General features: G+C 38.4%; 1 protein-coding gene across 1 annotated transcript in view; it reads right to left on the reverse strand.

Annotated features, from left to right (window-relative positions):
- Positions 1 to 9,315: 9,315 nt before the first annotated feature.
- Positions 9,316 to 27,758, reverse strand: part of vwa8 (von Willebrand factor A domain containing 8) — a 201,987-nt gene continuing 183,544 nt past the window's right edge. Inside the window, exons 40-45 of the mRNA XM_042065280.1 lie at positions 27,455 to 27,563; positions 25,171 to 25,296; positions 23,166 to 23,324; positions 22,792 to 22,890; positions 13,389 to 13,627; positions 9,316 to 10,106 (exon numbers count right to left, since the gene is read on the reverse strand). Of these exons, the coding sequence (XP_041921214.1) occupies positions 9,998 to 10,106; positions 13,389 to 13,627; positions 22,792 to 22,890; positions 23,166 to 23,324; positions 25,171 to 25,296; positions 27,455 to 27,563 (841 nt within the window). The 3' untranslated portion in view covers positions 9,316 to 9,997. The remainder of the gene's footprint in view (positions 10,107 to 13,388; positions 13,628 to 22,791; positions 22,891 to 23,165; positions 23,325 to 25,170; positions 25,297 to 27,454; positions 27,564 to 27,758) is intronic.

Here is a 27,758-nt window from a genome sequence, read left to right on the forward strand (position 1 = left end):
CGTAATTCCAACGACTACAAACCCATCAGTCGCGCTAGTGACGTTAGCTCATTCACAGCCACACTAGATTGTACAAGCATACCAGCAACAGGTCTTAATTGGGCTTTCCTTGCCGAAGAAAATACCATGAGTCAGAGGATTAAACACATCAGGTAGTTGTATTCGTCCATAGACTGTACATTACATACTGTTAAGTGACATAGCAGGCAGCAAGATGCAACCGTTAACTAGCATAACAGCTCTTATCGTTTCATTACGTTGGTGATGTACATCGTTCGAGGCGAGAGATGTAGTCCACTGAGTGGATTCGCATAAAACCAACATAACTTTTGAAGTCTATCGAACAACAGTACTTTCTTGACGTGAAAAATTATCTTTTAAATTCACACACATCATATGTGAAATTTGTGGCACAATTCAAACTGGACCAAAAAATAATTGTTATCTCTCCATTAACTCCCGTTCATAATTTTTTGAAAGATAGGTCCCATGGACCGGAAGTAGAAGGGGCGGGACTTAACCACTCTATTTAAACTTCACAACGAGTTCGGCGAATTAATATACAAGTGTGATACGGCCAAAAAAATGGATCTACTTCATAGGTGTGCAGATAACATACGGTTAATGGTCGTTCTAAATTACGTAGGACAATGGGAAATTTAACCAAGCAGTGGAATAAGGGCTGATACTACATAGGCCAGTCATTACTTTTATAATCATGGGGCAACGCTTTGGGCGAACTCGATGTAGGCTAATTCACAAACGAAACAGGCATGAGACTCTTACACAGCACAGCCGAACTCACTGCTCACTCAGAAGAGTAAAAAGGGACGTTACATGCCATCACATCAGAGTCTCAAAAAGTCTCCAAGAACGCCAGAAAAAGTAGCTAGATTTGTCGCTAGTCGCTTTTTACAAAAAAAGTCGCTTGGGGGGTCTGAAATCTCGCTAAATATGGCGACAAAGTCGATGTCCATGACTTGGCAATTCTATGGCAAGCGGTTTTAACATACCTTATGGCAAACCGCCTACACTGGGTAAACTTGAAAGCAGAGCTTACCATTGTGGGTGCATGCATGGCAAGCTGTTTTAAGATTTAAATGTATTATTCGTAGGAGCAATGAGATATTGATAGTAAATTGAATATAACAGTTCTATTGCATGTTCAAATTTGTCTTATCAATAAAAAAGCAATTCATGCTTTAGACCATTTTAATTTAAAACATTTTAAAAACAAAGTACCAGTTCAGGCACCGTTTCGGCACCGGCACCGTTTTAAAAGTATCGATTTAGCACCGGTATCGGATAAAACCCAAACGATACCCAACCCTATTTATCAGTAAGATTTATTTGCTTTGCGGTGTTGCCTTTCTTTTTAATTATGTCTTTTACATACTCGCCATTCCCGACCTGTCGTGCGACAATGTGACGTCATGGGAGCGGCGTAACCATTTATACTTGCGCGTGGTGGTCGCGACACTAGTTGCAATATTGTCCTAAACAGAGGTGTTGCTGTTGTGAAAAGGCTATTGCTACCTACTTTACAAGAAGAAGCAATGAAGCCACTCTACTCATAGATATTAGAGTATTGATCCTACTTTTGTGCAACGGGCCTCAGGTGTTGGAGGATGAAGTGGAGGGCCATGTTTACTGCATCATCTACAGATCTGTTAGCTCTGTAAGCAAACTGCAGGGGGTCCAGGAGTGGGTCTGTGATGGGTTTTAAGGTGGGACAAAACAAGATGCTAAAAAGACTTAATCAGCACAAAAGTCAGGGCAACTGGTCTGTAATCATTTAGTCCTGTGATCTTTGTTTTTTTTGGGACAGGAATGATGGTGGAGGTCTTGAAGCAGGTTGGTACGTGGCATATGTCCAGTGAGATGTTAAAAAAGTCTGAACACTGGAGACAGCTGGTCGGCACAGTGCTTCAGGATGGATGGAGAAACAAAGTCTGGTCCAGCTGCTTTGCGGGTGTTCTGTCTATTGAACACTCTGTTTACATCCTTCTCCAGGATGGAGAGAACTGTCATTGTGGTGAAGGGGGAGGGAGGATTGGGGGCCTCTGAGCTGGGCAGTTGTGGAGGGACCTGGGCCTCTACTGAGGTAGGCTGAGGAGGGACTGGAGGTTTGGGGCTGATGGATGGGATCACCAGGGTTTGTCATTGTTGTAGCTCACCCTGGTGCGTGTTGGTACTAAGAGGTCCTCACAGAAGCTGGTGTATGAAGTCACAGCTTCTTTAATGTCCTCACAACAGGTTTAGAGAGTTTTAGTTTCTGCCTATATGAGGGAATCAGGTGGACTATGGCGTGGTCAGAGTGACCTACTGCAGCTAAAGTGTTCTCCTCTCTGGTCGGGCATTTAATCTGCTGGTATTTAGGTAGATCATGGCTGAGACTCCCTTTGTTAAAGTCACCGAGAACAATAACAAAAGGTTTCTGATTGCCATGGTGCCGCAAATGGCTGCCTCGGTGTCTTGGTGCACTTTGTTTTGTTTTTGTTTGTTTGTAAACTCAGTGTCATGCAATACTAGAACTCTTACACTAGAGAAGAACTCGTTAATATTAGGGCTACGATCCCTGAGGACTTATTTCCTTCCCTCACTGCCTCAGTAGCTGTCATTTTGGACATTATCACCACCGCTGCATGGAAAGTGAAACCCCGAAGGAGAAGGAGACGCGCTGGGGCGCTTGTACGTCTCCGGAGACAAGGACATCGCACTCCGCTACCGGGAATATTTCTCTTTAACATGCGTTCACTGTGCAACAAACTGGATGAACTCCAGCTACTGGTGGTAAATTTCTAAGACTTTTCTTCATCCTTCATCCTTCATCCTTCATCCTCCGTTTTGTGCTTTACCTAAACTTGGCTGGGTGTAACACTACCTGATTCTGCGCTACAGCTTGCTGGCCTCAACCTGGTCAGAGCGGACCGAGACAGAGCTTTCTGACAAAACGAAGGGTGGAGGTATCTGTTTTTACACCAACAGTGGCTGGTGTAAATATGTGACAGTGATTTTGCAGCATTGCTGTACTATTCTGGAATTATTTTTCATCAATTGTAAACCTTTCTACTCCCCTCCGTGAATTCGCCTCATTTATTCTGGTCGGTGTCTACTAAAGATTGGTGTCTACATTCCACCGCATGCACAAGTGCAGGAGGCACAACGTATATGCTCGTCGACCATATACTGTCTGTAGAGCAGAATAACCCGGACGCTGTTGGACGTTCTTCTGACCTAGTCGGAGAACACATGGGAGTCGAATTATCTGCAACTTCGGGGCTAATCCCATTTCCCTCTTCAGTGGGAGAGTATTGAACACATCAACATTTTTTTCAGTAAGTAGGCTATACTTCCAATGAGGATATTTGCATTACATTTTCACCAGACATTAATAATAACTTAATATCTACACAGGAGCGTCATGCAACATTCTTGGGTGGCACAATCAGGATTTTTTTTCGGGGGGGTGCTGAGGTCTGACTTTGTGGTGCTCAGAAATTAAAATATTTTAATTCATGTGATGAAGGACTTTGAAAGAAGTTTGACCAGACATGTGGACTCGAGTCACATGACTTGGACTCGAGTCAGACTCGAGTCATGATTTTAATGACTTCAGACTTGACTTGATAAAATTCGGCATGACTTGCGACTCGACTTGGACTTGAATACTATTCACTTGAGACTTGACTCGGACTTTGCCTCTTTGACTTGTGATGACTTGACATGTCTCGAATCAAAAACTAAATTTCCTGATCGTGGACCAGTCACCCCACAGACGCTTTCCCGCGACTAAAAAAAATAATAAAAAAAATAGCGGAGACAAGCGGCCAGAGCACAGTACAGTACTGCCGCTACCCCCACACCACACGCGTTACGCACTGTGTGTAGGGCACCAAGAGACAGAGGAAGGACCAACATTTAGCCAATCACTAGTAGCTTTACTGCAAACTGATTTGCACTCTTGTTAGAGAACGTTTAATGTCAAAAAGCACCAACAGCATGTTACATAAAGTTGATACTTTTCGAGTCCTCTCCATTAAGTTTAAGTTTATTTAATTGAGAACGCATCCAAGCACGCACGAGAGGGAGAGAAAATGAGTAGGTTCCAGCTGGCTTGTCATTGTTGATGATGATTGATATCTTCTTTTAAATATAAGAAACATATAAAAGGAAATCGTGAAGGCAACAAATACGAGATTAGAGGAGATTGTGAATTATCCGGTTCTCACTAGCCTACTGTACTGTTATAAACTATGAGATCCAGGTCACTATGACATAGCTGCACTCACTGTGATTTGGAAAGTGGACAAGAATATTATGAAGAGTTGTCTTTGCCTTGTGTAATGGAACTGGTCTTAATAGTCTTGAAGTATTCAATAATTTATTTACATGAAGCACATGATATGCCGATTGAAATACATTTCACTCAGCTACTGTAGCTAGGTGGCTACTGGCTACCAGGCTCATAATTCACTTTTAATTGCAAACAGAAAATGTTAAGCAAGCATCATGTCATACATGCTTCTCTTTCCAAGGGAATGAAAGCTGTTTGTGCCAACTTAATATCATGCTTATCGTTGTTAATATTGTGCTATACATGTGGCACAAACAATGTTTGAGTTTGTGGACTAGCCATAGGCTATATTTGAACGGAGCTGGTAAAAAAAGGATCATTATGAGAACGTGTGACACAATGGGCTTAAAGTGACAGTGCACCATTTACAAATGAGATAAACAGCATCAAATGTGTAGTATTTCTTAAGAAATGAATACTTTAAAACAAAATTACTGTCATTATTATCTTTTAAATAATATAAAAGTGTTGACCTTGGCTTCCCTTATGAGTCGCCACTTCCAGACAGCCTAATAAATTGTTTGCAGGCAAATCTGTGGCCTAGCGCAGTGAACTGCCATCAGTCAAATTATTACTCATCCTTACAGTGGGCTCCGCAATTTGGAAAAACAATATATATATTTGCAGCTGTGCTGAGTGTTATGTAGCTATCCGTTTACAGATTACACAGGTATGCGCATGCATATGTCGTAAAAGATTACAAGACAGAAACATTGAACATATTTTAATCTGTATTTATAAACAAAAAATACTGTGGATTAGATGGAAGTGCTAAAATTATGATCGATAGTCTAATAATGGCATTATTAAGTGAAGAGTACCTGATGACTTGTTCAGGACTTGAAAAAGATTGGGACTTGGACTTGGACTCGACTTGGCTTTGATGTGACTTGGACTTGGACTCGACTTGCCCTTCTCTGTATTTACTTGGGACTTGACTTGGACTTGACTGCTAAGACTTGGGACTTACTTGTGACTTGCCAAACAGTGACTTGGTCCCACCTCTGAGTTTGACAGGTTTCAGTGCTGAGTAAGGTTAACACTAAATATTTGAATATTTTACTAGGCCTAGTAATATATTTATCATTACCATTATGGCAAGCAATAGCTACCTCATTTGTAAGTTGCTACCTGCAAATCATGAGCAATATTGACCTGATATATGAGGGACTGCTATTATTTTCTTGCCCTCTACATCACGGTCATAGCGATCTTATTTAGGCTATATAAAACAACTGTAGGCCTCCTTTTGAACTGGTAGCCTATCCCTTTTCACTACATGGATTAGCTGACAGATACGTGAAAAGAATGTGGAGAAACATCAACGTGATGCCTTGGTTGGATTTTGTAGTTACTGCAAAATGAACACCCTCGTTTCTATGAAACTGGAAACAATTGAACCAGGAGTCTTTGTCACGTACAAGACAAAACAGAGCAGATGTCTGTTAGCCAAATATTTGTCATATTTGTATAAGTAGGCTAGCCTACGTTGTATCAGTGTAACGTTAACGTAGCTTCTGAATTCGCGGCCAACATCAAATCCATAGTTCTAACTTTTTAACACCAAGTCAAAATTTCCAGGTCAACCACAAATAATTCCACTACTTTTTATTGCTTAGCCTACTTACCACTTCAACACCATTACCACTTCAACACCATAACTGTAACAGTTCAACTGTTCAAACTGTAGCCTAAAGTTAACTGTAAAAGTTCACCACAAGCAAAACATTGCGAGCTCAATATGCATGTGAGTTGCTATTAGGAAAAGGGCTGCTGATCGGTCTTAAACTATTTTGGTAGCCTACGATTTATTACACATCCAGAAGAATACATTTGAGTCGTTACAGGCTCTTGCTTATTATGGAGCATAATAGGAACAAAGTTATGATAAAAAAAATTATCAGGGAGGAAAAATCTGAGGGGGCACGTGCCCCCTTAATTTCAATGGGCATGACGCTGTCCACACATAAAACAATCCAAACATTAATGTCCATAAGTAGAGTTATGAGTAAAAACATGGAAAGGCACAGGAAAAAACTATTGAACACGCTAAGAAAAAGCAGGACACAAAGGCAAGGAACGAGCTGGAATTTAAGTAGTTATAGAAGTAATTATCCCTCCTATCTGTGCAAATTAATACTGTATAAGTTGGGTTAGTACATATTGATGGGCTATAAAAAGGTTTTTCGTTACCAAGGTGTCACAAGAACAGTGTTGGGAACATTACTTTAAAAAAGTAATTAGTTATAGTTACTCACTACTTGTTCCAAAAAGTAACTGAGTTAGTAACTGAATTACTCTATGATAAGAGTAACTCGTTACCAGGGAAAGTAACTATTTGCGTTACTGTTTAAAAAAAAAAAAAAGTTGTTTTATCAAAGAATTTGGATTTTTTGAGCAGTTTTGAGCAGCCAGTTGAAATGAGAACAGACAGGTGTTTGTACTGTAGGCTACATAACTTTCGATATTTATTAGATAGATAGATAGATACTTTATTGATCCCCAAGGGGAAATTCAAGATATTGCACATCGACAGACCTACGGTTGTCTTCAGCCTGTGTCATAGGTTTTTGTTGTGAGGCAGAAAGATCTAGCTTTTGTTGCTTGGAGGACTTTGCTCCGAGTCCTTTGTTAGTGGATGGCGAGCTATCATCTGAGGTGGAGGTATCTGTGTTTTTGGCACTGTGCATCACCCTAAAAATACCATACCAACAGTGAGGTTTGAAGGTGGAGGCACCATGTTGTGGGGATGTTTTTCATCTCATGGTACTGGCAGACTTCATACAGTTGAAGGAATGATGAATGGAGTCCTTTTGTCTCAGGAGAATCTTGCCATCCACCAGGATGATGAGTATGAGACATGGCTAGACCTTCCAGCAGGACAATGATCCAAAGCATTCAGCGAAGGAAACTCTCAATTGGTTTCAGAGAAAAGAAATCAAGGCTTTACTTAAATCCAATTGAACAGTTTTGGAAGTTAACTAAAGATCAAGATTCAGAAGAGAGACTCCTGGAATCTTCAATATTAAAAGACTATCTCTTTAAAAGAATGGGCCAAAATCACACCTGAATACTGCGACTGATTAGTTTTGTCATACAGGAAATGTCTTGAAGCTGTCTCTACAAATAAAAGCTTTTCCACAAAGTATTTAAGACATTTCAGTAGGCGTGTAAAATACTTTTTTCCTGTGTCATTCTACTTTATTACACATAATTCTACTTATGAACTTCAATGTTTGGATTTTTTTATATGGGTGGATTATCTGAGTTAATAATGTCTAGTGAAAATGTCATGTGAATAGCCTCATTGGAAGTATACTTACTGAAAAAAATGTTGACGTGTTCATTACTTATTTTCCCCGCTGTATCTGAAATTGGTTAGCAAATTCAGATTCAGTTTGCACACATTGGATCAAATTTAGATAGATATCCGACATTAAAGATGGGTTGCTTTCCAAAATGTATCTTGTGTGCACGGCAATGTCTGTTTTTGGCTGCATGCATAAAGGCCGACGTGAGCAATTGTTTTTTCTCGGCTCGAGGTGCTACTCAAAACATTCTTCAAGGTTGGCAGGTCTGTTACACTAGCCTATAGGCTTATTCATTTTAGTTTATTTAGGCTATAGCATGGCCTAATATTGTGCAGCCAAATCATCCCGGTCTTATAAATTTGCAATTGCGTTTTAAGAGTGTGGCAGTCAGTTATGTGCTTAGGCAGAGCCCCCTCAAATAAAATCTGTGCCCCCTTAGTGTGACCACCAGATAGGCTATTACGTTTCTATTTTGTTGCTATTTCACGTAAATATGGTCTTCTTTCGTAAGTTAGGCTACATGTAGCGCCAGAAAACTCACATACAGTAGGCTACCTATAAAAAGTCTTCAGCCCCATGCTAAAGTTGACTAAAAAGAGGAATAAAAAAAAATCATCTTTTGGAAATGGACCTTAATGCCTTAATTAAAAAAAATAGGAAAAATCCAATCTTTAAGGACACCAATGTTCTTTGTGAATGAATAATGTATCGTAAATAAATAAATATTCTTCATTAAAATACAGGGTGCAGAGTATTCATACCCCGATGTTAAATTCCCATAGAAACAGGCAGATTTTTATTTTTAAAGGCCAGTTATTTTATGGATCCAGGGTACTATACATCCTGATAAAGTTCCCTTGGCCTTTGGAATTAAAATAACCCCACATCACATACCCTTCAACATACCTAGAGATTGGGATGGTTTTATTTCAGTTAGCCTAATAGATGGTTTGATTTGCATTGAGAGATGATCTTATGAAAAGTACCCCATTCCAATCATGAGATATGGTACACATTGAAGCCATTCAGCAGATCAGCAGCTCAGCGTATCCCCAAAAGCGACAGATCCTCCATTGCTAGTGTGAAAACCTTCATATTTCCATGCGCACAGGTCAGAGGCCGGTTTAGGCAGCTAGCATGACCGCCCAGCAACGGTTAGGTAGACATTGGGTGAGTTTCCACAGAAGCAAGACCTGTCTTCCAGTCCCAGGCGATCTCTCTGACCAGACACTGAAGTGGCAACTCTGACTCTGCAGCAGTCGGACTTCAGGCCTACACCCTGTTGATAGTCCAGCCAAGGCTCCTCACTCCAATGGACTTTAACGTTAACGGTAACGTTAGCCTGATGCAAACTGATAACGTTACTAGCCTACTACTACGATAATACCAGGAGAGAATGCACGATAATTGACACCTATGCAAAGCAAATAAGCCTAACTTAAAGAGCACATACAAAAATAAAACAAAAACTTACATTAAATTATGGAAATTATAAAAAAATAAAACAAAAACAAATTGCCAGAAGGAGCAGTGTGACTCGACTGCGTACCCGTTATATTAAAAATTCTATCTTAGCACTCAGCACACAAATGACTGATCCTTGTTAGCAGATCAAACCACTGACACAAAGGGAGGTTGGCCATAATCTTTTGGAAGTCACACAAGATTTTATTATTATTTTGCATTATAAATAATGTATTTACATAGTTGTGTTTATAATTTAGGGGAAGCACATATTTTATCTTGTTCCCACACAACTAAAGACTTGGAACTTGCTGACTTGGTACCATCAGTGGCAACTGTTGGTGGTAATTGCTTTCTACGTCATTTTGAATGTTTTGAACTGAAAAACAAACCACACATAGCCTCTTCACATATAATTGTCAACACACTTATATTCTTTATAAATATGTTGACACATTTACATGCCACAATTAAACAAATTAATTTAATTAACTTTTGACATATTTCATGGCATATTACATATTTTTAGATACAAATTTGTGATATGGCTCTTTTAATCCTTCATCTGCATGTATGCATATTCTTGTGTGTTTGTGGCAGGGCAGAGTTAGCACTGTATTCAATGTTTTATTCATGTTTTCAACTTGCATATCATTTACACATCATGACGGTGTACCAGGTTGATGCATAAAATCTTAATAGAAAGTTATGACAAAAATAGTACATTAGATCTGATACAAATGGGTGTAATCAGGAAAACCAAAACACTTGTTTTGCTATCTGAAGGTGAAACACAGCATGACGGGGTTATTCCAGAGCCAAAGTATAGACTTAAGGATGCTGGGATTATATGGAGCAGGCCACCTTAGGCACTAGACAACATGGTGGAGGTGAAGATCTGCTGCAGTATTTGAGGGATCTGCTTTGTGTCCATGGCCACAAAAGATCGGCCTGAAGGCAGCATTCTCTGAAGCCTAAAGATTGTGAAAGAAAAAAAGGAAGATGGTGGTTCATATTTATCCCCAAAAATATTACCTGGCCAACTGCTGCTTTTATCCTAGTATAAAAGTGGGTCCCTTTCCTTTTAAGGGAAACACATTTATCAACACATTTACAATGTCTGACATTAAGGGGAAGTGTCCACCAAATGCATTTTTTGCGCCGATGTCCGCTATTTTCTATACAAATCCTATGAAGTTAAGCGCTCACAGTGCTCAGCGCCCTTGGCGCTGACCATTTTTTTCCGCGGCGATCTGAGTGCTGAAAGTTGAAATCTGTTCAACTTTTAGAACAGCAGTTGGGCTTGTCAATGTCACTTCTCTCTTGCTAGCCAATTGAAATCAAGGAAGGGGCGGGACCTACAATGTCAACAATGTTGGTAGTGGCAGAGGAAAACTCCATCAGCCCCAAGTCCTATCGTGACTAATATTAAACCACTGCTGCAAACTCAACGCAAATTACAAAGCCTAGAGGGATTACCTATTCTATTGTTTTTCTTTGTTGTCCTGAACCTATTTCAGTTAGCTAGTTAGTTAGCATTAGGCAGAGTTCCAAAAGACGTGCTGGCAGACGGTTTTGGTAACATAGCAACAATAAACACTTGACCAAAGCGCTCTGAAAATGAGGTTGAGGGCGCTAACACCGCAAAAAACGCGATTGGTGGACACAGGCCCTAATGAGTTGGGCCAAAGACCTATTGGTCAAACAGGACTAAAACAGGGTACACAACCTCCATTCCAACACTGGACTGCAGCAGCACGCAGCATGTCACATTATTCAGTGTGCTTGCTGAAAGCTTATTGTTCTTCTTAAGTTTTCTTATTCCTGTAAGCCCGATTTTTGGCCAGCTCCTACTCAGACTTTTTGAGATATCGCCACCGGTCCAACTCTGGAACGTCCGGCCGGAACCGGTGAAGTGTGGAAATTGAAAATGACGTCACTGACCCTTGTGGTTCTTCCGCCATATTGGATTGAATAGAAAGCGAAACTAAAGTTTCACAGGTCACAAATTTGGTCCGAACTTCACGAAACCTGACGTACATCATCCTTTGACCAAGCCTCACAAAAGTTACAGGAAGGATTTTGGATTTTCGGAGGCCTTTGCCCATCACAGCCAAACGAAATTGGTGACGTAGCCACGAAACAGGAAGTTAGATATTATCTCAGAAACGCTGTTATGTATCGAAACCAAACTTTGTACATGAACTCGAGACTCCAATGTGAGGATGCACAAGGGGCAAGGACAGGGGGTTTACTTCTATACTGTTTGGTAAAGTTGAACACATAGTCTACAATGAAAGTAACGAGAGGTATGAAATTATGATTTACTTATTTATTTTTGAACAACGTAGGCTACCGGTAAGTAAAGCGGGAGATGTGGGTTGCTTATGCGGCCGCGTAAGCTGCAAAGCACTGCGTTAAATACTAGAAAGGGTGTGTCGCGGTTCTGCCTTTTCACACCACGACACAGGTCCGTGGATGAGTGTTGTGATTTTGGTTTCGCATATCGTTACAGCCCTACTATTTATTCAGTTATTCATCATCTTTCGTCCTTCGCACCACTTGCAGCCTAGCACATGCATTCTCAGACCTGTCACTCATCATCGTAGGGGAGGTTTTTGGAATCATTCCCGTGTTACAATTATCAGCCAAACAAGGTGATCACTTCAGTCAAGCTTGTGCATCAGTAATGTCATCCATAGCAATGAAGACTCACTCTTAGTAAGGAAAAGTGACAACTAATAAACTAAGAGTAGGTCTGAGAGGCTTTGTGAATAACTTTTAAGAGAAAACTCCCAGCTAAAATATTTTAGTGCGATTTAGGAGTACTCCTAGTGGTAAGATACCACTAGGTTAATATAGATTATTTGTCAAATAAACCAGTAGAACAGAACAATAAAATCACACCCAGTTTCTGTCATAGCAGAAATTACCAGAAGGATTTTTGCCCGTTTGCTCATCACAGCCAAACAAAATTGGCAGCATAGCCAAACAGGAAGTAGGGTCATATGATTATGGTTATGGTTATGGATTTAGCAGACGCCTTTGTCCAAAGCATATCTCAGGAACGCTTTCTCATATCGAAACCAAACTTATTACATAGACTCGGGACCCCATCCTGAGGACGCACAATCCATTTGGCATCTTTTGACCACTAGGAGGCACTATAATCACAAAAAGTAGGCTCACATCTCAGCAACGCTTTCACGTATAGAAACCAAACTGGGTATATTGACTTGGATCCCCATCCTGAGGACACACAATACATTTGGTGACCTTTGGCCACTAGGGGGCACTAGAGTTACAGGAATTTAGCTCATTTCTAAGCACTTTCACATTTCAGAAAACTTGGTACAGGGACTCAGGACTCCATTGTGAGGCCACACATATAATTTGGTGCCCTTTACTAAGGGGTCGCTGCAACTAGCAAAAATGTGTTTTGGCATTTTGGATTCATGTTAATGCACATAACCTTTGACCTGTACGCCGATTTTGAAAAATGAGGCACTGTTAGAATTCTTTGATCACGCCAGGTTCAACGTAGCATATTCTACTGTCTGCTCATGTTAGTGACCGCACCAGAGCAAGCACACTTTCGCAGTTCCTCCGGAAAGGCATTCTAGTTCCTTTCAGCCCACTTTTTTGGCCAGCTCCTGCCCCTAGGCCTTTTGAGATATCAACACCATTCCAATTCTAAAATGTCCGGTCAGTACCGGTGTAAGTTGCTCGAGTAAAACGATCCCACATGTCTACATTCAATGCTATGAAGCCACTTCGAAAGTTTGTTTAGATCCAGTGACACTGCTGTCATGGAAACGGAACGTCACACTTCGGTACTCTATTAGCGTCCCACATTCCTTCCATAATAGAGTACCGAAGTGTGACGTTCAATAATAAATAAAAGTAGAGAGCGCTATAATTGAAAAAAAGGACTTGAATGATGAATTATCATTTGAAAGATGATAGCTAATAAGATTAGCTAGCATACTGCCATTAAACCAAAGGAGTGATGATGGCAGAAAAAGGACCATTTACAAATATTTAGATATTCCATTCATAGTTGGCTATCTAACCTGTGAATACAGGATTAATGACAGCTTTAATGTCTTCACTATATTTCTTATAAAATTCATGTTATTAGAATGGAAAAATAAAGATATTTAACAAAGGTGATTCTAAATTTTGAAAGGTAGTGTATAACTAGAGATACATATTAGTGTGAGTGTACAATGGTAGCTACATGACTCATGACTCACCTTTCAGCCTGGTCTCCAAGTGATCCAATGAAGACAGCAAAGGCATTGATCTGCGGGTTGATTGTAAGTATACGGGCAAAGCGATCTGGGCTGATACCATAGCGCTCTAGGTTGGCATCGCTCAGCACCACCACAAAATGCTCGTCAGCCTCCTCTCTTGCAAGCTCCTGCACTGCATGCTCTGTGCCCTCTAGAGTAAAGTCACCACTCATGCAGAATTGAGCATGAGCGTGCATGGTCTAGGGAAGGTTCAACAACAAAAGGAATGTCATTAAAGGCCAGGCTTAAACTTAAAGAGCAACTTGCAGGTTGATTTACAAAACCTATGGACAGTAATTCAGAAGAAAGTGTACCCATTTTAAGCAGGTTACTAAATATGCCTCTCCCGCCCAAAAACACGTCATATTGGATTAGATTAGATTAGATTCAACTTTATTGTCATTGTGCAGAGTACAAGTACAAAGCCAACAAAATGCAGTTTGCGTCTAACCAGAAGTGCAAAAAAACAGAAAAAGTGCAATGTGATCTACAAAGTATATGGTGCATAGGCAGGACAAGAAATACAGTGCCGTGTAGACAGTAGTATGCAGTTGGTTTGCAAAAGGTGGTTTAGAGTAATATAAATTAGATATAAATATGTGCAGTGTATTAGCTTTATAAGCTTTATATATTTCTTTATATTACGTAGGAGGTAAACGTCTTAAATTGGCGCTTGAGCTCTGTTGTCATTGCGGGTGTAGTTACTAGTCTGAGCAGTGGTTAGAGATAGAGTTCGTACATTTTTTGGAAAGTCATAATGGTTAATCACTGAATTCCAGCCTGTTAGAATAACACGTCCACCATTTTCCTAACAAGAAAAGGAAGGGTTTTCGTATTTGGGTGTGTTTTGTGCAGGCAGCCTAAACAGAGGGGACTTCACCGCCTCATCTGCCACAAAACATTTACACATACATTAATATTCCGAGCATTGACCGTATTCAGAATAACACAATATTGCAAATATAGTGTTTACATGAGTTGTTAATAAAATGTTCCATTCATATTCCCGTTTACATGTCACGCATAGACTGTATAAAATAGGTCACACAACATACTGTATTCTGACGTTTATCAAACGCTGTATCCGTGAATGTTTCCATTGTGTGCATTCAGATACCTGTAAGTATTGTTAAATTGTGTTTGTTACATATTTGCGCTGACATTGCCAGTGGTATTTCATTCTGTAAATGCGTTGTTAGAACATGAGTGTTTGTTTACCGGCCGTGGTATGAACGCAAATGCGTGTAATTTAATTATAATTAGGCTCGCTTATGCCTTGCTTGTTCGCTAGTGTAGTCTACTGTTTGCCACTTGTAGTTAATGTGGCAGCAGCTGGAAAGCAGCCTAAGCTATACTCCCACTTATGTCACTACTAAGCTGTCTTACATGTGTTTCTTTCTTCCTCAACCCAAAAGTGTAGCCTACCTTCTTTGTCATTTCCGAACTTACCGACATCTTTTCTGAAGCTGTAGCCTACTCCGCTCATAAACTATTCCGCCAAAAGGTTGTGACAGAAGAAATATGGGCCGTCAGTTTGATGTTATTTGCCATGCTGCCCAATTTTCGCGACATATTGTGAATATTCCAATAGGACTTTAAATAAAAGCAATCTACATGGATGTTTGATCAACAGCAACGTCAAAAGTATGATTGCTAAAGCAGACTTATTAAACAATATCAAGATAATGTCAATAGACGCAGACACAGCGTTAGCCACCATTTTCACTGAGTCACTCACCAAAACTCTACCTTATTTTAGTTATTCCTTACCCTGTTCTCTTCCTGGCCCCTATCTCGCCTAAGTGGCTCATAATTATAGGGCTATGGCCTGTCACAGGATCCATTACACCATTCATTGTACTTGACCTGTTTACCCTATGTTACCTCACTTCCGGTTAGTGGTTTATAGATCCAGAAGTTATTTTCTCACAATTGTATCACAATATGTTGTTTCTGACGTAGTTATCATTTTATTTCTTTCTGAGTATCTAGTTTTTTCATCATTTATCTACACTATTATATGCTTCATAGGAGTTTCCATCCTGCAAGTTGCTCTTTAATATTAAAATAGTCTTACCATGTAATGACTTCTCACTGCACAACTGGTTTGTCATGAGATATGGGCCTAACATTTTTTACTAATTCTAAAAATCTGTGTGGGAAACCTATTTTTAAAAGTGTCAAAGTGTAAACGGGTCAGTGTATTCTCCCACCTTCAATTGTAATTACAGTATATTTCATTTTCATGATTTCATGCAGGATAAGACAATCTACAAAACATTTTAAATTAGGGCTGTCAAAATAACTGATTAATTTTGATGAATTCATTTGAGAAAAAAATAACTGATTAAAAAAAATAGCGCAGATTAATCGATTCCATATGACTTTTGACCCCGAGCCGTTCTAGTCATTAACATTTAAAAAACGGCCTGATGGTGTTGATAAAAATAAAGTGTTGATTAAAATAAAGTCCTCTGCAATGTCTGCAGCAAGGAAATCCCCAGAGTTCGTCAACTCTAAAGTCGCACATCAATGCAAAGAAATAGTGTTGACATTGAGAGGAGTGTTAATTTATCCTCCCTTTATGTCCCCTAGGTTATATCTGTGGCCTGAAATGCCTTGTATGTGAAAAAAAAACTTCCCGAAGCACTTTTGAATTTATTTCCTCAGCATATTAGATCATATCATAGATTATTATAGCCATTATTTGAACAGTGAAAATAATAATAAAAGAGTTTTTGAACATGTCACTGATGTTGATTATTCAATGATTCATTTGAATTTAAATATTTAAAATACTTTCACAGCAAAAATTATATATGCGATTCATTTAGATTAATCACAGAGTATGTAATTAAGTGTGCTTGCAAAGCACACTTATTGTTCTTCTTAAGTTTTATTATTATTATTATTATTTTTCCCGTCTCCCTAATTTTTTGTCAGCCCTAGCGCCTAGGCCCTTTGAGTCAGACACCGTTCCAACTTTAAAACGTCCGGTCAGTACCGGTGTAAGTTGCTCGCGAAGATGACGTCAGGTGGGCGTGTCGTTCGTGCCCGTCACAGCCAAACGAAATCGGCGGCGAAGCTCCGAAACAGGAGGTCGTCCATATCTCATGAACACTGTCACATATCGATACCAAATTTTGTATTTGAACTTGGGACTCCAATGTGAGGGTGCATAAGCTAAAAAAAAAAAGAAAACATTCCAAAATTTGATATGAGATGCTTGTACTCGTAACTTCATCACTCGTAACTTTAGGACTCCTATTTTTTTTTTACTAAGAGTAATTCAGGAAGCATTTTAGCCCTAAAAGTAGCGCCTAAATCTGTGACAGCTTAAGCGAGGACTCCTAATAAGACCGATTCACAAACAATGTTTTGTGGTGGCATTTCACGTCGCGATGTTTTGAAATGCGTCTAACAATCACGAGGGAACAATTCTGCATTGTAGGTGTAACCCACCTTAAAGTTTGGTTACTAAGACCATAACTTTAGTTTTAGAACAGTTTGAGTTCAATAAATATTTTAATATATAAATAGAATAAATATGAATAAATAGCAAGAAGCTGAGTTTACATGATTATATGTATTTCTTTTTTGGTCTGCTTGAAAGTGCAGGTATTCTAAAATACTTTTATTGTGGTATAGTCATCTCCTAGGTGACGGGTTTGTTTTTTCACTCTCGAGACTCCACTTGAATGAAATTGATTAGACGTTACTGATAATCCTCTTAAGAAAATTAATACTAACTTTATCTAACTCTAATCTAACTTTTTCTAAATCTATTGATCGTATTGAATCATTTTACCTTTCCTTATACCTATTTTTCTACTGATTGTTGAAGACCTGTGTTGTTTGAACCTCGAACTCCGATTGGTTTTTTATGTACACTGGAACACTGGATGGCGAGTCAGTCCCCTTGGATCGATTGAACTGTTCTGCCCTTTCATACTGGATAACCAACCCCTTGAACTGCCCTTTCATACTGGATAACCAACCCCTTGGATCTGTTCCCTGGATACAGATAAGCCTTCACACATACACTGACATTGTACCCTCACACCACCTTACCCGGGTATTTCTTTTCTTTTGGACATTTGAGTTTTTAACTATTGATTTGATACTTTGCATTTTTAAGAGCTCTTTTGTTATTTTATAGGGTTTTGTATTTATTTACTATTTATTTTCTATTTACTAATATTTCCTCTTCTTTTCTCATAGAGAAAAGATATTCTTGCATTTAATAAACCTGCATTATTTATTTATAACATTTTACATACTGGTGTCCTTGTCAATTTACTCCCCCCTTAATGCCGAACCTAGAACTGGCCTAAACTTAACAGTAACTCATAGAAGCACCTCCTTTTACTTTAAAGTGCAATTTATTATTAAGTAGAGTAGAGGGGTGCTACATAGGCATAACTAAGGGATGCAGTAACACCACCAACAACAACCAAAACTAGCCTACTCATTGTTTACATGTACATTAAATGTAACGTTTCATTGTGAATCAAATAAAACGTTGGCATAGGCATATGGTGACAGATTAATTTAATAATATTGCTGCGTGAATCACGGTAAGCGCGAATGAAGTGGCCACTTCTTAATGGGACTCACTGTATGGAAATAAAATAGAGATGTTTAAAATAAGATAAAGTTAGGATATGCCCGCTTGACAACGGCAGAGATAACTGGCCTTTGGCCATAGCAACCATCCATTTAGAACGACTGGCCTTCATAGCAACCAAGGATCTTAGCTGTGATTCATGTAGCTACAGTATGCATGCAATGTGATGCAAAGTATAGAAAGGTGATGAAATATACAAAGACAGGTCAAGAAATATAGTGCAATGTAGACAGTAGTATACAGTTGATTTACAGAAGGTGGTTTAGAGTAATATGAATTAAATATAAATATGTGCAGTGTATTAGCAGTTATCTCATACAATAAGTAGAATAATGTATGTAGATGTAGCAGTAACATTATAATAGTAGAAATAATAATATAGATATATGCAGTGTATTAACAGAATATAAAAAAACAGAATAAATATGGATATTCAATATGACAAATATATAACAGATATGTACATAACATACAGCTATGTGCAGTGTGGAAACAGTGTCATTGTAGTGCAGAAACAACATTATAAGAGTAGTAAGAATAAGTCTATGTGCAGGATGAATAGTATAAAGATCAGTAGAATAACTATGTATAAATGTAATTACAGTAGGCCTATGTCCATTTGTAAATAAATAGAAAACTATGGGTGAGAGGGATAAATTAATTTTATTTAATCGTAAAAGTAAATTGCATTCAATTAAATTGCAATTAAAAATCTTTCCAGTAGGCTTTAATGTCATGCAAAAAGTACAACCAAAGCTGAGCTTGATCAACTAGAACGTCTAAAGAACTAGAACTTGAGTGTAGTTTTTTGCTGGGTCCCAGGCCATGTTGGTCTGAGGGGAAATGAGAAAGCAGACAGTGCTGCTAAGCAAGCCCTCAATGAAGAAGTCACAGAATGTCAAATCCCTGCCCCAGACCTTAAACATATACTGAACTCTTACATCTCAGATAAGTGGCAATCTGAATGGGATTAATATACCAACAACAAGCAAGGAATGGGAATTTTGGCACATTTTCATGATCCACTGGGTCGTTATGGGCCACACAAAATACGGTGTTGCTAAAATTACTCCTATTGTGGCTATTAGAGACATGCGTTCATGAGTATCCAGCTACATTCAATGAGTTAAGTAAAATACATTCACACACACAAAAAAAACATCACTAATGTTGTGGACATTTCTTTATTCTGAGATACATCAATAGGCTCTCAAAACAATCCCAAACAGACATAAGGTCTTTATAGAGCAAATCCATATAGATTATTTGTCAAATAAAACAGTAAAACAGAATTAGGGGATGGAATATATAACATTCACACTCATAGCTCATATTTTTAAAATAAATCAGTGAAAAAGTATCCTGACAAACAAGCAGAATTTTAATGCCTTATTTTGTTTAATGCCATATTTTATAATTTCACATTTTTCTCTAGGTTACCTGATTTTTCTCTAGGTTAGCCCAGTTTGAGAGGTGCAAGACGCGTGACATTATTTATTTTTGCAGCCAATCACTGCTGTCGTTTTATTTTATTGATATGATTTTAGTCATAGAAGCTAAATTCGAAGGCAGGCCACAGGTAAAATCCAACGAACCGCATTCACCCCGCAAGGCAATAGTTGAATAGAGCTTTTGAGGTATTGCCACTGCTCCAACACTGAAAGGCACTGTTAGAATGCTTGGATCAAGCCAGGTTCAGCATGTAGTCCATGAGCCACAGGGGGTCGTCACTACCACTTGGGGGGGCAAATTCTCACTATATTTTTCTGAAAGCTACATATATCTGGAGTATAAAATGGTATGATAGCAAGTTGGATCTAGTAGCTTTGTGGCTGTACAGGCCTTCAAAGTTGACCTGATTTGAAAAAAAAAAGGAAATTCCGCCTATTGGCGTTTTTTTTGTTAAAACACTCATGAGCCCAGAAAATAATCCAAATCGTATTATTACTGATGCATATGTGGTGTTTGATGTTGGCATACATATACTCATTATGTGATTTTGCTCTTCATTTTGGTTGATAAAATTCAAGATTTATGTGCAAAAAAAAAGGAGGCAACAAGGAGGCGGACATCCCCTAGCCCCCCCTCACAACTGCACTACCCTATCCCACCCATCTATCCCATCCATCTATTTATTTACAAATGTACATACTGTAATTACAATTATACTGTACATAGCCATATTCTATTGCTTTTCATCCTGCACATACACTTATTATTAATACTATTGTAATGTTACTGTTTCTGCACTACAATGGTACTGTTACCACACTGCACATAGTTGTACTGTACCCATCTGTCTATATGGTTCATACTAAATATCCATATTTATTCAGTTCTTCTGTAATATATTCTGTTAATACACTGCATATATCTATATTGTTCTTACTACTACTATAATGGCACCGCCACTACATTGCACATACCTGTACATGTTGTTCATACATTGTTCATATTACAGTACATAGCCATATTTATTCTGCTCTTATAAGGTAACTGCTAATACACTGCACATATTTATATTTAATTTATGCTACTCTAAACCACCTTCTGCAAAACAACTGTATACTACTGTCTACACTGCACTATATTTCTTGTCCTGTCTATGCACCACCTGCCTATACTGTGTATATCACATTGCACTTTTCTGCTTTTTTGCACTTTTTTGCACTGGTTAGACGCAAACTGCATTTTGTTGTCTCTGTACTTGTTCTCTGCACAATGACAATAAAGTTAAATCTAATCTAATTTAATCTAAAAAATTATCTGCCTCTGCTTTGCCTCTTTACGGATCATGCTATGAATAGCAGCAGCAATGTCTGCATAAGTTGAGACATTGTTATTGACCTTCTGGACCAGAGACATTCCATCAATGATTGTTGCTGTATTATATGCATCTGGAAGATTATCTGATAGTGATGCAAGTTTCTGCAAATGCTTTGCAAGTGCTGCTTTAGAGGTTTTCCTTGGGGTCCCCTCAGGTGTTGCCAATGACCATGGTTAAGGTCCAAGAGGGTGACAAAAGATTTATCTTATGTCCAGTCTTTAACATGATGGTCTTGCCATGTGCATGTATTTTCTTTTTTGACTCATGCTCGTAAATGTCTTTAATTTTTGCTTTGTCAATGTATCATGGAATTTGTGCTTAGGTGTATCTGACTCCAGCCTCTATGTCATGATCTTTGCCTGTAGTATGAGCCTGAATCAGATCATCCCTAACCTCTTGTGTTGCTTTGCCTGCTGTAGATATGCAAATTAACTCATGTTCCTCTGAAAATGGATTGATCCAATTTCAGTTTCTGTCTCATTCGATCTAACTATGTAGAATTTTTAAAACTGTTGTAAATGTATGTACTTGTAGATCAAGTCTTGGAAAATAGTTATTATTTCTTTTCAATGGAAATGATTTTAACATCAGATGAAAGACAATTTTAAGTATGATGATAATAATAATAATAATTGTACATAATGATAATGTGTAAAGTATGAATATTTTCACCAACCAGTTCATCTACATCTCATTCCCACATTCTTACTAGTCAAAAGTACAACTGAAATGTATAATGTAGATTTTAGCACCTGTGATGCAATTACCATAATTTCCCAACTATTAGCTGCAGCTTTTACATTGATTTTGCAATATTTTCTTTCACTTAATACACAGGGGCAGTTAATATGGTATATGGTTTTGTTTCTTTTAACTTGCATAAAACACTGTCCTGTGGCTTATACACAATATGGCTAATACACAGGAAATTACTGTATGTATTTCATGTGCCCTGGACATTATAAAATTATAATATTTATGTTAAGCTGGGTACATGTGGTGATGTGAACAATTTTCATATGGTATTCCTTGAATGTAAAGGTAATATTTGATTGGTAATCTTAATGTTTTGATCTCTATGGGTAGTTTCAATAAAATACTAATTTACTGAATTTTGGGGTGTTTCCAAATAGTACATTTACAAATAGTAAATAGCATAGCAATGCAGACCTATGTAATCATTTGCATTTCAAGTCTCTGCTGGGAGGTAGGAGGGTATAAATACATTGATTAATGAGGTAGTGGGCATTTCAATTAGTGCTGCAACCTGTGTCTCTGAAAACGTAGATTTGCTCATTATTACACATAAATCTTGAATTTTATCAACCAAAACGAAGGGCAAAATCACATAATGATTCAAAATATGTATGCCAACATCAAACACCACATATGCATCAGTAATAATGAGGTTTGGATTATTTTCTGGGCTCTTATGAGTGGTTTAACAAAAAAAAGCCAATAGGCAGAATTTCCTTTTTTCAAATCAGAGGTCAACTTTGAAGGCCTGTACAGCCACAAAGCTACAAGATCCAACTTGCTATCATACCATTTTATACTCCAGAGATATGTAGCTCTCAGAAAAATATAGTGAGAATTTGCCCCCCCAAGTGGTAGTGACACGCCCCTTTTTGGGCCTGTGGCTCATGGACTAATAGCGTATGTCACTGTCTGCTCACGTTGGTGACTGGACCAGGGCAAGCACACTTTTGCAGTTCCCGCCGGAAATGCAGTCTAGTTTGATTAAATGTTTTAATCGATTGACAGCTCTATTTTAAATGCAGTATAGTAGATATCATAATGAGCAAATACAGTCAAAAAGCAGGTGGTTAAATTGACATGAGGATACTAAGCAGCACTTCAAGATGCCAAACTGTATAGTGAAAAGTGGAGTTTCACAATGGATTACTTACCTTCAGAACTTGCAGTCTCTCTTTGTTGTTCTTAGGGACTTTGTCACTTCTAACTAATTCAATATCAAATCCATCTCCTGAATGGCCTACAATATCATACTGAGACAGAGGGTATAAAGATTAGGAGTAGCATAGTGAGAATCAAAATCCTCTTTCGAGGTAAGGACTGATTTAAGCAATATGACACGAGTGGGAGTGGGGCTGGTAAAGGACAATGGCATGGCTGTAATTCGGCCATAGGAACAAGGCCGAATGGCCAAGTGCCGTAGGCAAGGACACAAGTGTCAAATTGCTTTTATACAACAGTTCCATTACCAATAAATGTTTATGAGTGTGTGTGTGGTTTATGAGAGTGTGTGTGTGTGTGGTCTTACTTTAAACTTATGCTCGTAGTTCTCCAGTGCCTCCATCACCATGCACACAGCCTCCATCGAGCGCTCCAATCGGCCATCTACCGCATTAAACCGGTACATGCTGCCTGAAACGTCTACCAAGAGACGCAACCGCTTGGGCTTCTGCTGTGGGGTGCCGAGCTGTAGCATTAAATAAAGTCATGAGTGCTTATATGCTTACAAACTACAAAGCTACACACTGTCAAAAACGTAATATTTGTGGCTACAGTTAGGCAACAGATTATAGCATCAGATTAGATTCAACTTTAACTTTGTTGTCAATGTGCAGAGTACAAGTACTGAAACAACGAAATGCCGTTTGTGTCTAACCAGAAGTGCAAAAAAGCAATGCAATGCAATGTGATATACACAGTATAGAGAGGTGGTGCAGTATAAACAGTAAAAGACATATAGTGCAGTGTATACAGTTAAGAAAGTGGTAAGGTTTACAGTAATATAAATTAAATATAAATATGTGCAATGTATTAGCAGTAGCCTTATAAGAGCAGAATAGATATGACAGTAAGCACAATGTATGAACAACATGTACAGATATGTGCAGTGTAGTAGCAGTAACATTATCAGATTTGTAAAATATAATAATATATGCAGTTATAAAGAAACTTTACAGAATAAAGATGGATATTCAGTATGAACTGTATAGACAGATATGTACAGTATGTACATATATGTGCAGTGTAGTAACAGCAACATTATAGGAGTAGTAAAAAATAAGTGTATGTGCAGTACGAATAGTATAAGGAGCAGTAGAATATGGATATGTATAAGTGTAATTACAGTATGTACATTTTATAAATATAAATAGAATACTATGGATGGGATAGGGTACTGCAATTGTCTGGGGGGAGGGGACTGTTGAGGGGCAGAATGTCCGCCTCTTTGCTGTCCTTGTAAGGGTTGCCATGTCTTGATTGCCCCTTTACAGAAATTTCAGGTTTCTGGCAAACAGTTGCTGCAAATTTGCGGCAAGGTTATATTTTCACATGCAAATTAGGTTTCTGGCAAATAGTTGTGGTTAACTTTTGGCAATGTTGCAACAAATCTGCAGCAATGTCATATGCAAATTAGTTTTGTCACCAGAAGTTCACTGAAAGTTTGCCATTATTGGCTGTGAACAGTCTGTGGTTGGGGTGAGAAAAGTCTTTGATGATGCTGCTCGTAATATATGTACAGTGGGTTGCATAGGTTTACACCCCCATGCTAAAGTTGACTAAAAAGAGGAATAAAAAATCATCTTTTGGAAATTAATCTTAATGCCTTAATTAAAAAAAAATTAGGAAAAACAGACCTTTAAGGACACCAATTTTCTTTGTGAATGAATAATGTATCGTAAATAAATAAATGTTCTTTATTAAAATACAGGGGGCATTACATATGATGGGCACATCATTATGATTTATTAAGAATGATCATGATGATTTCTTTTTCTGCCAAAAATGTGGTCATCACTACTCAAATTCTGATTTGAACACAACTTGTGCAGTTCTCTAAACACCACAAATGCCATTGTTCACAATTTAGTTGAGGGGCCACAAAGATGATGATCATGCTTAAGAAATCATAAATCATAACAATGTACCCACCGTACTTAATGCTTTAGTTGATGTGTTGTTCATGCATGAGGTCATGAAATACTTTGAACTCATGTCAATTCCTGATTCATAAGATATAAAGGAATGAAGTAATGCATGAATCATGAATTAATTCATGAACTCTTACCGTAAATTGTAACCCTATAAATTTAGATAACTAAGTATAGTCCAATAAATGCAATCTGAAAAAAATGTGCTACATGTTTACTTCAGTAATAATGCTGTCAACGCTATGGTTGTGTCACAAAGCATTTTGTAATTATTATCTGTGGATGATCTAACCATATGAACTATGGAATTTATGTCTGTGTGTGCCCCAGTAGCAAAGAAGGGATGCCTTAACAAAAGTTTTCCAGCTTTTTCCAGGAACATACCTCTGGTTCCAGCTCTCCTCTGCGTTTATAGATTGCTTTTTCTCCGGTCAGTCCATCAATTATTTTTGAGTCATCTAGTTCACCCAGAGCCTGATTCTTCAGCCACTGCCTTTCTTTGCCTTTTGCCTAAGATACACATCAAGGGCACAAGGTCAGAGACATGCTCACACCATTATGCTTCCTAAAAGATCTAGGTTCAGGCCACAAGTCCTCTTTAGATTTGATCAGTAAACGAATAGGGAGAACCAGCAGACAATTAAATAAACTAACCCTTGGACATAGAAAAAGGTGTACAGTGTAACGTGACTAATCTGAATCTTTTATTTTTAAATTTAGAGATTCAATTGTCTCTGGGGTGCCAGGCAGTATTTGCTGCCAATTCAAATGTAGTCACAGTTAGAGTGAAACTATCACACAAATCAAACAACATAGACACGTTTTATAAGTTTCAAATCATATATTGTGATAGTTTAAATTAAACCAAAAATATTCATACACAACTTAAATAATCGATATCCCTCCATACAATCAAAAACAAAAATGCTATTTAAACAAAAAGGGAAAGTATGAAAGAGTCTGAGTCACTGAAGGAAAGTGAGTTGTGGAATATGTTGAATTAGTTGTATACTGGTGGAAGGGAAACGTGAACTCGGAGATGAGTGTTGAGTTACCAGCGGGAGACTAGCCAGGGGAGCTGCAGAGTAGGCCTACGACTTGAACCAGGGATCTTCGCAACACCGCGACAAGAGAAAGGAAAACATCTTGCCATGCTGCCGATCCATTCCGTTGTGCGCAACACAAAGTAATTTGAGCCGGTCCTATTTTGCTCAGGATCCGCGCTGCTTCATAGTAATTCCTCAAAGGGATTAATCCACAAGGGTACGATCCAAGGAATCCAATGTAACTTATCCAGTGTGAATGTTCTGTTTTAAAATGCTCCCGCCATGTCTCACATGCCCTCGGTAACTACTCGCTCCGATAGAGCTTCCTGTAATTAGCGCCGCTCTCCCTCCGCAGGTTAGGCCAAGCAGCCTTTTATCGTCAGCTGACTGCGTGACGTTAACCTAATTGTCGTTTAAGCAACCCGGTTGGATAAGCCTACATTTTTATTATAAAGAATATGGAGCGGTCCGCTACAACAGTATTGACAATGTATTTATTTGGCCAGAAAAGTTGCACAGTCTATATTTTGTTGTTATGATGCACACCTAATGTGGCATTGTGTCAACAACCTTATGCAACGTCACAATTGAACACAGGTCGGTTGATTGTCAGTCGATGAGTTGCATTCATTTTTTGCTGAGATCTTATTTTGACAAAGGGAGAGTTGAGCCACTATGTACAGTCTTTTCCAGCACATACCAAAAAAACTGTGGATTCTGTGGTGACCAATTCATGTATAAAAATGACTCCTCTTGCTCCCTGAACCACAATTACTAAATCTACATACAATACTCTAAGTCCGAGAACAAAGAAAATCAGGGAAGAAAAAAATGTACCGCATAGCGATATATGATATGAACGCTGCATGACGTTGCCACCTGCTATACAAAAAATAAAGGACACCCCATTACTCAATTGAAATTACTATTTGAACACAATAAGGTTGTGTTTTATGTAATTGTAACATAATATGGTTTGATAAATTGGACAGTACTGACTTTTCAATTTTTACAGTGTATGATGTCATCACGCTATATCTCAGAAAGTATTTTAAAAATACAAAAACAAAACTATATAAGTCTTTTGATACAAATACATTATCACTGTAACCAAAGAAAGTAGAACAACATGCCAAACAAGCTGGCTTCTTTTTAAACTCAATCACATTTCCTTTGTGTGCCTGGGGCGGTGGTAGTGTAGTGGTTAAGGAGCTGGGCTAGCATGCAGTAGTCTAAAAGTTGTGATTTCTATTCCCGGCTTCAAATGTTGTGCCCTTGAGCAAGGCACTTTACCCCAAGTTGCTCTGGGGACAATGTAATCCCTTGTAATATAGTTGACATATGTAAGTCACTTTGGACAACAGTGTCTGCTAAATTAATAAGTAAATGTACAAATGCATGACTATTGCCTACATACAAACAGGGGGATAAGCAGGATAATGGCCTTCGAGGTCTCCATATACTGTATGGATATCCGCCTCGTCTATTAATTCCGTATATCAGGACACCTCCCTTACATAATGTTGCATTTATTCCATGTTCAGAGAAACATGATGGACTTCACTGGAATCAAGGTTGTGACTCCATTATTAATCTCTCTTTCTGACACACAAACACATTACCTGAAGGCTGTCCAGAATGATTCGTAGAGACTGAACTTGCCGACGTACTGCTCCAGAAATACGCTCGTAAGTGGAGGCATCATACTCAGTCATTTGAATTTCTTTAAGTCTGATGAATACAAATACATGTGATTTCACAGTAATGTTATGACACAAATCTGAGCTCAGCATTCAGTATCATTTAGGTTTTTAGTTATCGTAATATGTGCTTAATCAGGTTATAACTGGAAAAGGTGTTTACATGACTCATACGCAATCGGAATATTGTTATCATTCTAAATATTTAATTAAATTGTTTTAAAAC

This window comes from Alosa sapidissima, chromosome 2 (genome assembly GCF_018492685.1).
Source record: "Alosa sapidissima isolate fAloSap1 chromosome 2, fAloSap1.pri, whole genome shotgun sequence".
Lineage (NCBI taxonomy): Eukaryota > Metazoa > Chordata > Actinopteri > Clupeiformes > Clupeidae > Alosa > Alosa sapidissima.